The following is a 13,361-nucleotide window of genomic DNA, read 5'->3' as shown; positions in this document are numbered from 1 at the left end:
TTTGTAACCAGGATGGCCTTCTTCCTCAAAGATCACACTGAACATAGGCTGCTGTTTTAGGACCAAATGTGACCCACACATTGCCCTGGAGCCCCTAGGAGAAGGAAAGCAGTCTAGAACATGGAGGGCAGGGGACTGGACTCAATGACCTCTCGAGGTCCCTTCCAGTCCTAGAATCTATGAATCTATGGTCCTGACTCAGCCTCCTTCTGCGTACATTCAGAGCCTACAGCCTGGTGACCCAGCATACTGTGAAAAGAACTACAAGGGGCTGCCCCACAGCCCTGCCCTACCCCGGTACCTGCCTCTTTTTTCCCCTTCCTTGTGCAGGAATCTCGATGATTCTTAGGCACTTCCCAGGAGATCTGAAAAAAAGCAAGAAACTTCAATGTCAATTATCCTTCCAGCACTGCAGGACACCTGCCCTCAGCACTGCCTGTGCTGCACACAGGACTGGGGCCCACCCTGTTGGGCACTGCACAGACACTGGGGAGACACTCCTTGACCAAGCAGCTGACAAACCCAGACAGGAGGAAAGAGCAGCCAAAGCCAACATGGACACCTTCACTGTCACAGATTCTAATCCCAGAACAGACCACTGTGATCCTTTAGTCTGGTCTCCCACGCAGCACAGGCCAGAGAACATCAACACAACCATTCCCTTTGAACCAGAGCATATATTTTAAATAAGAGACCTTTACCCCAGCTCAGACTCAGCCCATCCATAGTTAACTGCTTGACTGCTGACAGCTGATGTATGCAGTGTTGCTGTAGCTGGGTTGGTCCTAGGGTATTGGAGACACAAGGAGAGTGAGGTAATACCTTGTATTGGACCAGCTTCTGCTGGTGAGAGAGACGAGCTTTCGAGCTACATGGAGCTCTTGTTTAGGTCTGGGAAAAACACTCAGAGTGCAGGAGTAGATCTTGAGGGGGCCACAAATGTGGTGGTGGTGGGGAGAAAACAGTGTGAGAAGCTGCCCGACAGGCAGACAAGTTGGAGTTTGAGGGGGGTAACAATAAGATGAGAAAGAAGAGAAGCGGGAGTATAGGGGAGGGCTGGGAAGAGAGCCAAAGGGGAGGACAAAGACATTGATTTGATGCAGTAGAACATGGGGAGCCAACAGAGGGACCTGTGGAAGGGGTAGGTTTTTCCAAGTGCCTGGCCAGTAAGATGATCCCAGCAGCTGCATTTGAATGGAGCAGAGTGCATGAGGTGTGGGGTGAGTGTCCAGGAGGCTGGAGAGGAGGGAATTACAGTGATAAGGGTGGAGAGGGGCCAGGAGGGTTTTCCCAGTGTGAACAGAGAAAAAGGCTGGATCTTAGAAGTGTTATTTAGGAAAAACAGTCTGGGTATGAGGGGAGAGGAAGGCATCTAAGGTGACAATCATGTGACAGGGAGGATGGGGTGTTTTCAAGGGAAGATCAGGAGCTTGGTTTTGGCAGGTGAGACAGAGAGATGTGCTGAAGTGTGTGATGGATGGAGGGAGACAGGAGCAGAGCAGCAAGATCTGCGAGACATCAGCACAAGGATGGTAGCTGAAGCTGGGTCAGCAGACGAGGTCACCTAGCAAGAAGGTGTTAAAAGAGAGAGAGAGAAGAGAAAAAGAAAGAGAAAAGTCCAGAGTCGAGCCCTATGGAGTCCCATGGCAAGAGGGGGGAGAGGAGCAGTAGAATCATAGAATATCAGGGTTGGAAGGGACCTCAGGAGGTATCTAGTTCAACCCCCTGCTCAAAGCAAGACCAATTCCCAACTAAATCATCCCAGCCAGGGCTTTGTCAAGCCTGACCTTAAAAACCTCTAAGGAAGGAGATTCCACCATCTCCCTAGGTAACCCACTCCAATGCTTCACCACTCTCTGAGTGAAAAAGTTTTTCCTAATATCCAACCTAAACCTCTCCCACTGCAGCTTGAGACCATTTCTCCTTGTTCTGTCAAAGCCAAGAGACAGGAGGATCCAGGACAAGATAGTACTGTAGAAGCCATGGGAGGGCAGAATTACATGGAGGAGAGTGCAATCGATGGTGCCAAAAGCAAGTGAGCTGTCAAGGAGGATGGGGCAAGAGTCCCGCCAAGGCCTGACCATGAAGCCAGGGTGACAGCAGCATCAGGATTTGGGAGAAGGGGATCCAGTATGGAACTGAGGCAGAGCAGCCGGGGGCATGAAGACAAGAGGCATGGAGACCAGAGCATGTTCGTATTGTCCAAGAAGAGGGCAGGAAGCTGTGGTGAGGGAGTTTAGCAGCCAGGAGGGGTTGAGGTCAATGCGGAGGAGCTAGAGGTAGAAAATGAGCGAGGGACCTTGCAGTGAATCATTTCCTTTGCACAGTCTCACAAGATCATACAGAGAGGGGGGAGGTAGTCCTAGGTTGTGAGTAGGCAACAGTGTCAAATGTCTGCAAGAGTACTGCCAATTGCAGAGACAGAGGAGGAGAGAGTGAATTTGTCTGTGCAGTTGTGAAGTTCTCCCCAGAGTGGTTGGCACCACAGGAGTGGAAGCAGACGGATGGGCTTTGCTGTGAGAGAGATGTGCACAGGACATTGGGGCAAAGGCAGGGGGGATTAAGTTAAATCACCCATGTTAATCTCTTTTGCTTTTGTACTTTAGTTATTTTTCTAAAGAAAGGTTGATCATCACTGGCTGATGGCCATTAAAACATGTTGATGATTTGTAACTAAATATAGTCTTTACACTAAATTTGGCATTTTTTGCTAACCAGGAGGATACACTGTATCAATACAAATTTATTTAAGCAATTATATAGATTAATTTACATTTATTCAGTTTCAATTTTTTTTTTTACTTTTTTATGATATTAGAAAATGGTGAATGATGCATATGTAACAAGACTGACTCCCCCCCCCACACACACACACTTGATTTGTGTCAAGCTCTAGTTGGATGGAAAGTCAAATTCAATTAATACACACAAAAAACAGTATTTAAAATAATTTATTAGTTAAATAAAACTACCTTAAATGTGCAGGATAAATAACCAAAAAAAAAAATCAGATTAACACGTTTTACATTTAAAGCTGATTTATTAAACAAAGGAAAATCTGTAGTTAGTGAATTGAATTCTTGTTTCTGGTCACCATATCCTTCAAGGTTTTCGAACTAGTAGACCTCATCCTCTCACATCTCATTTTTATCCATACATTAAAGGAGGAAAATCAGTTACTTTCCTGTTTTGCAACCATTGTTTTTGAGATGTGTTGCTCATGTCTACTCCACTCTGGTGTGTGCATTTGAACCTGAGTTTTCTCTGTAGCAGTACCTGCTGGGGCAGAGCATGTGCCCTGCACCTCCTTATGCTTCTTGCCAAGAATACAAAGGGCAGACACACCCTGACCCTCTCTCAGCTCCTTCGCACTGGAATAGCAATGAAATAGACTCTGAAGCAGAGGGAAAGGAGGGTGAGTGGTAGAACAGACACGTGCAAGAACATCTCAAAGAACAAGTTACAACACAGCAATAACCTTTCTTCGATTGATTGCACATGTCCATTCCACCTAGGTGACTCCCAAGCAGACTCTCAAGCGCGGGGGGGAGGCAGAGCTTGGAGTCTGTTTGAAAAGAGATTGCAGCACTGCTCTCCCAAGCCCATGTCAGCTCTAGAGGCTCAAGCAATAGCATAACGCTTAGTGGAAGTCTGTGCTGACAACCAAGTTGCTGCTTTGCAAATGTCCAATATAGATACATTCCTTAAGAAGGCCAGTGAAGTTGCTTGGGCACTCTGAGAATGAGCTGTCAATTTGTGTGGGGTCAGGTGTTACCTACAACACAACAGCAGGTTAGCCAGTGAGAGTGTTTGAGTCGAAACTGCTGGTCACAGATTCATGGATTCCAAGGCCAGAAGGGACCATTGCGATCATCTAGTCTGACCTCCTGTACAACAGGCCGGAGAACCTCCCAAACCTAATTCCTAGAGCATACCTTCTGGAAAAATATCCACTCGATTTAAAAACTGTCAGGGATGGAGAATCCACCATGACCCCTGGGGGTGTATCGAAGTTCAATATTCAGCCCCTTTTCCGGGCCTGTTTTAACTCCCTTCCTAGGGGTTTAAACAAATTCCCCTCTCTGGGATTAGGCCACTCCACCTGTGGCTGATGGGGGGCGGGGGGAAGGGGAACACAGGCCTGCCCTCTACTCCAGGTCCCAACTCAACTCCAAAGACCATATAAGTAGCAGCCCCCTGCTGTGTCCATATAACTAATTCCTACTGTTTCCCTGGGCCACTTCCCCACAGCCCCTCATCTTCTCCCTTAAATGAGACATCAGCCCTAAGGTAAGTCCCACCCAGGAGCAAATTCCTGCTCCTCTGGTCTCTGTCAGACTGACTCACACTGGCCCTGCAGCTCCTTTTATACGAGCTTTCTGGGCCCTAACTGGCTGCTTCTCTGCAGCCTCTTTCTGACTGACTGCATCCCACACAGCTGCTCTGGTCAGCTTGGAGGACTCACCTCCACTGCTCCTTTCTGGGACGGGGTGTGGTAGGACCACAAGGCCTCCAGCAGGGGGCCTCTGGTCCTAATACAGTAACTCCTCACTTAACATTGTAGTTATGTTCTTGAAAAATGCAACTTTAAGTGAAACGATGTTAAGCGAATCCAATTTCCCCATAAGAATTAGTGTAAATAGTGGGGGGGTTAGGTTCCAGGGAAATTTTTTTTTGTCAGACAAAAGGCATTATATATATTTTAAACAAGCAATTTAATACTACAATGGAGGGAGGGGGGGAAGAGTAGTGTGTATGTGCTGTGTGTTTACAAGCATATTGTACATACAGTACTATAGTTGGGAGGTGCCCCCGGCTCACCCCACACGGGCACAGCCCACTGGCACTGGAGATGAGGCAGGCAAGGAGGCTGAAGATGCTGTAGGCTGGGAGAAGCACGTTGCGCAGCAGCGGCAGCTTCCCCTACTCTGCAAGCACCAGAGGCGGGGGGAGGGGGGCTCACTCAGCCCACCCATTCCCCCCCCTCCCCCAAACCCCCATCCTTGACCTGCCTCTTCTCCCCCCACCTCCTCCCCCTTTACTTCCCACGCTGCGTCCTCACTCCTCCCCCACCCCCTTCCCTTCTAAATACCACAAGCCAGCTGATTGCCGCCAGCAGGAGGCAGGGAAGGGAGTGGGGAGGCACGCCGAGTCCTCGCTCCTCCCCCTTCCTCCTGCCTGGGGCAATCAGCTGGCTTGAGGCATTTAGGGTGCAGGAGGGAGGAGCGAGGACTCGGCAAGCAGGCTCTCCCTCTCTCCCCCCCGCCTCCTGCCCAGGGCAATCATCTGGCTTGCGGCGTTGGGGAGGCAGCGGGCAGCCTGCGTGGCAAGTCCTCGCTCCTCCCCCCTCCCACCCCCGAAACGCCGCAAGCCAGCTGATTGTTCCGGGGTGGGGGGAGGGGGAAGGTGCTGATCCGTGGGGTCTGCCAGCAGGTGGGACACGCTGTGGGGAGGGGGAGTGTAGGGAGGCTGCCAGCTGTGGAGAAAGCAGGAAGACAAACAACGTAAGAGTGGAGCATTGCACAACTTTAAATGAGCATGTTCCCTAGTTGATCAGCAATGAAACAACATTAACCAGGACGACTTAAAGTGAGGAGTTACTGTACACCCCATTGCAGAGACAAAACCAACAAAAGCACTATCTATGCTAACTATTTACACCAACTATGATCTATTATTTGCAAAAAAAAAAAAAAAAAAAGTGCAAATCCTTACAAGCAGCTCCAACGTGTAGCCCAAAGCAGTGAGAAGGAATTGAGGGAGGTTCGGGGTAGCTCTGCCTTTCATATCCTTGGCAGAAGGCATGAGGAAGCACAGGGCATATGCTCCACCCTGACAGGCACTGCTACAGAAAGCTCTCTGGCTTGAGTACATGTACACCTAAGTGGAACAGACATGTGCAGTCACTCAAAGAAGAAAACAAGTGGTCCAGCTTTTTCAACTCCCAATCAGCTTCTCAACCTTGAATGAACTAGTTGAATAAACTGAAATGAAGCAAATATTCTCTGAACCTGCTGGTTTAGCACTTCCGTGAACTCTGGTTCCAGATGACTTCCACCAGTTCAGGGCTTAAATTTTCTTTAAAACTTTAGCAGCAAACATACTGCACAAGTATTATTTTATTTAAATTATATCAATTAGAGTAAGTCTAGGCCCTAGTATAGGTTGCAATCATCTCAAATTAAATTTTAAAGTGTTTTTAGAAAAGTATTTAAGTAAAAAAAAACAAAAATGCATTTGTATCCCCCTGGGTAGAGGGATTTTACAACACTCAGTGGAGGAGGGAGCTAGACCTGCAAAGAGGTCGTGGCCGTCAATGGACTGGAATGTGCAGAGGCCCCATCACCGGGATGGTGAGTGATGCTAATGGAAACAAGACAGTGGCCAGAGGGGCAATGCAGAAATTGAGAGGTGCTTGGCTGGGCGAGTGGCTGACTTGATCCAGCCTTGAGAGGTGAGACGAGGCAAGAAAGAAGAGATGGAAGGCTAGTAAGTGAGATTGGGTTGTCACACTTCAGGGAAACTGCATCTGTGTCCCTCCTCTGTGCTCCCTTGAGCAAACCTACTGTAGGCTCACAGCTCCTCAGGTTGTCACCTCTCTTGGGCAGAGACCTGCATTTCTCCCCATTTCCTGACCAGGGTTTTTTCAGGCTGCATGGTCCCGTCTACACCATGTTACTCCCAGCAGTGACACTCTGAGTTAGTTTCCCAGACCTAAAGTGGAGCTCTCACCAAGTTGGTCCAATAAAAATATTGCCTCACCCACTTTGTCCCTCTAAAATCCTGGGACTAACAGGGCTATAACAGCACTGCATATTCCTAGCAAGCCAGCCTGCCTAAACAGGCCACTGTCCACACTTTCCTTTCTCTTCAGAGGCTCCAAACAGCATAATTGCCCATAGTTTAAGTTACCACACAGCTCTTTCTAAGCAAGTACATTTAGTCTTAAGGTGAAAGGATTACAGAGAAAACATTAAAATAGTATCAGAGGGGTAGCCGTGTTAGTCTGGATCTGTAAAAGCAGCAAAGAATCCTGTGGCACCTTATAGACTAACAGACGGATGCATCCGACGAAGTGGGTATTCACCCACGAAAGCTCATGCTCCAAAACGTCTGTTAGTCTATAAGGTTCCACAGGATTCTTTGCTGCTATTAAAATAGTAAAAGATCCTACACACACTAGTAAGCTTACCAGAGATCACCCCCAACTCCAGGGAGGGCTCTGGGAGGAGTCCGTCCTCCAAATGCCACAAAGGAGTTTTCCCAGGGTTACAAAGTTCATAACAGCTTTAGCTCAGAACAAGCACCCCAGGCATCAGTTAGTCTTTCCTTTATATAGCTTGGGCCTTTGATCTTCAGATTCCAGGAGCAGGTAATCAGGGCATGCTTCAAAAAGGAGGGTTTTTACATAATCAGAGGTGGGAATTTGCATTCACCGCCCCTTAGATATTCCCCATGCAAGCCACTGGACCCTGTCTGTCCAAAAGTCCATTCTTGTCTGGCCCATTGTTCAAATACAGTCCTTTGGAGTTCATAACACTTTTCAGGGCTCGCATCTCATAGACTCAGACTCAAGGTCAGAAGGGACGATTATAATCATCTAATCTGACCTCCTGCACAACGCAGGCCACAGAATCTCACCCACCCACTCCTGTAACAAACCCCTAACCTATGTCTGAGTTACTGAAGTCCTCAAATCGTCTCAAGGTGCAGAGAATCCTCCAGCAAGTGACCCATGCCCCACGCTGCAGAGGAAGGTGAAAAACCTCCAGGGCCTCTGCTAATCTGCCCTGGAGGAAAATTCCTTCCTGACCCCAAATATGGCGATCAGTTAAACCCTAAGCATGTGGGCAAGACTCACCAGCCAGCACCCAGGAAAGAATTCTCTGTAGTAACCCAGATCCCACCCCATCTAACATCCCATCACAAGCCATTGGGCATATTTACCTGCTAATAATCAAAGATCAATTAATTGTCAAAATTAGGCTATCCCATCATACCATCCCCTCCATAAATTTATCAAGCTTAGTCTTGAAGCCTGATACGTCTTTTGCCCTCACTACTCCCCTTGGAAGGCTGTTCCAGAATTTCACTCCTCTAATGGTTAGAAACCTTCGTCTAATTTCAAGTTTAAACTTCCTAGTGTCCAGTTTATATCCATTTGTTCTTGTGCCCACATTGGTACTATGCTTAAATAATTCCTCTCCCTCCCTGATATTTATCCCTCTGATATATTTATAAAGAGCAATCATATCTCCCCTCAGCCTTCTTTTGGTTAGGCTAAACAAGCCAAGCTCTTTGAGTCTCCTTTCATAAGACAGGTTTTCCATTCCTCTGATCATCCTAGTAGCCCTTCTCTGTTCCTGTTCCAGTTTGAATTCATCCTTCTTAAACATGGGAGACCAGAACTGCACACAATATTCCAGATGAGGTCTCACCAGTGCCTTGTATAACGGTACTAACACCTCCTTGTCTCTACTGGAAATACTTCGCCTGATGCATCCCAAGACCACATTAGCTTTTTTAAACGGCCATATCACATTGGCAGCTCATAATCATCCTGTGATCAACCAATACTCTGAGGTCCTTCTCCTCCTCTGTTACTTCCAACTGATGTGTCCCTAATTTATAACCAAAAATCTCATATCCCCCCTAGAGATGTCCGGTAGAATCCTGGATAACACCACCACACAACCTTTGCATTTAATGAATAGACTCCAAAGAACAAAAATGAATTCAATGAGAGGCTTCTAGGATATTGCAAGAAATTGCTGTGTTTGGCACAGGGACCTCGAGAGGAGGCTGATGGCCCTGAAGAAGAGGGAGATCCAGGCATCAAAGTCAGAGGGATGTGGTCAGGGACGAGCTATTAGGAGGGTGCAGGGGAAAGAAAGACCTGATGGAGGGGGAGTGGGAAGGTGGGGGCTGGAAGTGGCAGGACAGAAGATACTTGGTATAGCCCCCAAAAGATCCTGGTGTGAATAATGGGGGGGCGGGGGAGAATCTGCCAGCAGACAGCAGTGCTGCATCTTGCAGGTCTCAAAGGGCTGGGAGATGGATGGAGAGAGGGCAAAATTGTGACATCTCCAGTACTGCCACACCCAGGAGTTCAAAAATTATGACCCAGGCCTCAAGAAGTCATGAGATTACTTTCTTAAAAAAATCTCATGATTTTTAAGCCAAGTTTGAGCTCTTGCTCTCTCTGGTTTCTGAGCTGTTCAAGCATATGTCACATTTGCAAACTTTTCTCCAAACCCTGAGGACTACAAACAGACTTTCTGAAAATGCCAGCCAAGTCTCTCACATACTCACTTGTCTCCAGGAGCTGGGTCATTATGAAAGCCACCAAATATCATGAGACTCATAGTAAAATCATAAAAGAGTTGGCAACACTGCAGAAGAGCACACAAGGTGGGGGACAAAAGGAGGGCCAGACATCACCAGAGGAAGGAGGCAGAGGCAGACTTTATTCTGTTTGCACATTATAAGTGTGATCACTTGTACTGAAGGAGGAGGGGATAGCTCAGTGGTTTGAGCATTGGCCTGCTAAACCCAGGGTTGAGAGTTCAATCCTTGAAGGGGGCCACTTAAGGATCTGGGGCAAAAATCCATACTTGGTCCTGCTAGTGAAGGCAGGGGGCTGGACTCAATGACCTTTCAAGGTCCCTTCCAATTCTAGAAGACAGGCTATCTCCATTATTTCTTTCTTCTACCATTAATTTTTAGTTCTGTGATCAGTTCCTCTTTATCTGTCAAGATGAGGTCTAATATAGAACTCCCCATACTGGAAGCAACATATTTTGAGTTAGGAAGTTATCTATAATATTTAGACATTCCAAAGGTGTTTTAATACCAGCTGTGACAAATATGGCAATTCCTTGCAATATCCTGGAAAAATCATATTAAGTATCTTTGGTGTCCATTATATTAAATGCAAAGGTTGTGTGTTGTGGGCCAGGATTGTACGTGACCTCTCTAGGAGGGGACACAGGATGTTAGCCCTGGAAAGTGTTACGAACTTCAAAAGACTGTATTGAACAATGGGACTGACAAGAATGGACTTTTGGACAGTGTCAAGTGGTTTGTCTGGGAAACATCTAGGGGAAGATGAACGCAAATTCCCTCCTCTGGGTATGCAAAAATCCAGTCTTTTGAAACAGCAAAGAGTCCTGTGGCACCTTATAGACTAACAGATGTATTGGAGCATGAGCTTTCGTGGGTGAATACCCACTTCATCGGATGCATGTAGTGGAAATTTCCAGAGGCAGGTATATATATGCAAGCAAGAATCAGGCTAGAGATAACGCGGTTAGTTCAATCAGGGAGGATGAGGCCCTCTTCTAGCAGTTGAAGTGTGAAAACCAAGGGAGGAGAAACTGCTTTTGTAGTTGGCTAGCCATTCACAGTCTGTGTTTAATCTTTTGAAGCTACATCCTGAGAAGGGAACCACTGTCTACTATTACCTGCTCCTGGAATCTGAAAAATCAAAGGCCCAAGCTGTATAAAGGAAAGACTAACTGATTCATGGGGATGCCTGTTCTGAGCTAAAACTGTTATGAACTGTTAATCACCAAAACACCCTTTTGTGGGGTTTGAAGGTCCGACTCCTACCAGAGCCTGTACTGGAACTAGGGTGGGGCGTGATCTCTGTAAGCTTATTAGCATGTGCTTAAGTTCTTTTTTTATTTATTTTTTTCTGTAATGCTTTCACCTTAAGAAGCAGCAAAGAATCCTGTGGCACCTTATAGACTAACAGACGTTTTGCAGCATGAGCTTTCGTGGGTGAATACCCACTTCTTCGGATGCAAGTGCAAGTGCACTTCTTCCACCATTTGCATCCAAAGAAGTGGGTATTCACCCACGAAAGCTCATGCTGCAAAACGTCTATTAGTCTATAAGGTGCCACAGGATTCTTTGCTGCTTCTACAGAACCAGACTAACACGGCTACCCCTCTGATACTTTTCACCTTAAGAATAAATGTGCTTGCTTACAAAGATCTGTGTGGTAACGGTGGGCAGCTATGCTATTTAGATCCTCCATTAGGCTCTAATATTGTTAGAACTTCTTGAGCTTCAGCATGTCTGATGGGGCCACTCTCAGTCGGGGTTATGGGGTGGATAATATGATCTGGCTGGGGTCAGTTCCATTCATCTTCAGTTGACCTATCAGCGAAGTGTGCAGACAGCTCGTCACAGCAATCAGTGCTTGGGTCTAGTGTCCAGGCTGTGCAGGCTGGTTGATGAGCCAGTTCACTAAGTGAAACAGCCCTGCTGACCACGATTCTGGCTCATGGACTGCGGAGGAGCAGGCAGCTTGTTTGGCCTCCCTCACTGCAGTGGTGCAGTCCTGTAAGAGCTGTTTGTGCTGCTGGCAGGTGGGTCCGGAGTTATGTTGTGCGGTTGTTTGGTTTTAGGCACCTTTGGACTACGCATTTCATTTGCTTTAGTTCTTCTCAGACCTTGGGGGAGGGGGTAACTAGCACCCAAGACTCATATCATACCCCCCCAACAGCAACAGCCCCGCATGCACCTCTACCCTGAGTGTATCATCCCTATGCACCCGCACCCACCCTCACAGCAATGCACCCATGGACAGTGCCACAGAACTCAGCAACCTCCATGATGTGCACAATCAGGCCTATACCCCACATTCACATTCCCTGGTCCCTATGACTCCGTGATTGCATCTCCTGAAATCCACCCAGATAGACTCCACCCCGGCTCAGACACGCACCTCCCGCATTCGAACGCAGCCTATATACACACGCAAACGCCCTGCCAGCCCAAATAACCTCATGTGTGATCACACCCCACATGCACCCACCCTGCTACAGATGGCCCCATAGGACTGGGGTCTTGTGCTCACCATTTTGGCAGGCTGGTTGACTGACTCCAAAGGCAGGGCGAAGATGGCGTTCTTGGCTCCCACGTACAGAGTCCTGGTCTGCGGGGCCACCAGGAAGATGCTGTAGTTGGAAATGGCCTCCTGGGAGAAGCGATGAACCATCTGCTGGACCTCTGCAATCAGAGAGCAAGCACACGGTCTGTCCTGGGCTTGTAGTAGGCAAGGCCTAACCCAGCACCACACACGCTGACCAGTGAGAGCCAGGCGAGTGGGGTCACCAAGAATGCGCTCAGCTTCGGGATCCAACAGTTACCTGCTGCTTCAGACCCAAACGGGAAGGGAGCGCCAGGGCCGGTTCTAGGTTTTTTGCTGCCCCAAGCAAAAAAATAACCCTCAGAGTACGCAACTGCAGAAGCAAAAAAAAAAAAAAAAAGCCTCCCGGAATGCCGCCCCTGGAATTGTGCTGCCCAAGCACGTGGTTGGCTTTCTGGTGCCTAGAGCCGGTCCTGGGAAGTACAGTTTTAGCTGCACTCCCCTGCCCCCACCGCCTGAGAACACGCACGTGCACGGATCAGTGGCATGTCCCACCCCTAGACTGCACTTCTCAGCAGGGCCACCCAGAGGATTCAGGGGGTCTGGGGTCTTCAGCTGAATTGCCGCCGAAGGCCCGGCACTTCAGTGGTGGGTCCCAGGGCGGAAGGACCCCCCACCGCACGTCTTCGGGGCACTTCGGCAGCGAGTCCCAGAGTGGAAGAACCCCCCGCCGCCAAATTGCTGCCGAAGACCCGGAGTGGAAAAAGCTCCAGGGGCCCAGGCCCCGCGAGAGTTTTCCGGGGGCCCGAGCAAATTGCCCCACTTGCCCCACCTCTCTGGGCAGCCCTGCTTCTCAGCCTGCCACTGCCCAGAGACCCAGTGAGGCAGATACACAGCACTCACCAGCCTGGTCTGCAATGGCATTTCACCCCAGCCCCCCTGCCCCTCAGTGGGACTGACCATGTGTTTGCTAATGCAAGCAGGGCTCCCAAGAGTGCTGGCATTTAGCACCGTGCTCTTGAGCACTGATCCAAGCAGGACTTGGCACAGTGGGGAAGGTCTGGGGCTGCAGGAGCCTGCCCTGCCCTATGGTATCCCATGCTGCTCCTGCCAGGAAAGTGAACAGGTGGTAACTGAGAAATTTTAAGGAAAACCTGGAGCGTAGGCACAATGATGGGAAAACACTTAAGATAGTGGGAGATCCTGCAGCTCCCTGTGCAGCAGGAGGGTGCAAGTGGGAGCAGGGCAGGCTGCAAGAGGCAGCAGCTGACTCACTCCACCTAGCTGTTACCTGCTGCAGCTTCCAAGGGGAGCCAGCAGGGGGCGATGAGAGCTCTCCAAGAGAACACCAGGGGAGCCCTGAACAGCCTTTCCACCATCCTCACTTTGCCAGCGTACCCCTGTGCTCAACGCCCCTCTGATGAGGGGCAGGCCCGGAGAAAGATTTCATCTCCCTTTCGCTACTGCAGCTCCTGTCCGAACC

At 48.7% G+C, this 13,361-nt stretch overlaps 1 protein-coding gene across 5 annotated transcripts in view; it reads right to left on the bottom strand.

Moving 5' to 3' along the window:
• The window catches only part of SEMA4F (ssemaphorin 4F), a 292,420-nt gene that overhangs the window by 128,268 nt on the left and 150,791 nt on the right, over nt 1-13,361 (bottom strand). For all 5 annotated transcript variants that reach the window (XM_039539850.1, XM_039539849.1, XM_039539848.1 and 2 more), the window contains 2 exons: nt 11,867-12,018; nt 302-365 (listed from right to left, as the gene is read on the bottom strand). In XM_039539850.1, coding sequence (XP_039395784.1) covers nt 302-365; nt 11,867-12,007 — 205 coding nt within the window. In that variant the 5' untranslated portion in view covers nt 12,008-12,018. The remainder of the gene's footprint in view (nt 1-301; nt 366-11,866; nt 12,019-13,361) is intronic.

Source organism: Mauremys reevesii, linkage group 5 (assembly GCF_016161935.1).
Source record: "Mauremys reevesii isolate NIE-2019 linkage group 5, ASM1616193v1, whole genome shotgun sequence".
In the NCBI taxonomy this organism is placed as follows: Eukaryota; Metazoa; Chordata; order Testudines; family Geoemydidae; genus Mauremys; species Mauremys reevesii.
This window is presented reverse-complemented; position numbering and strand designations above follow the sequence as displayed.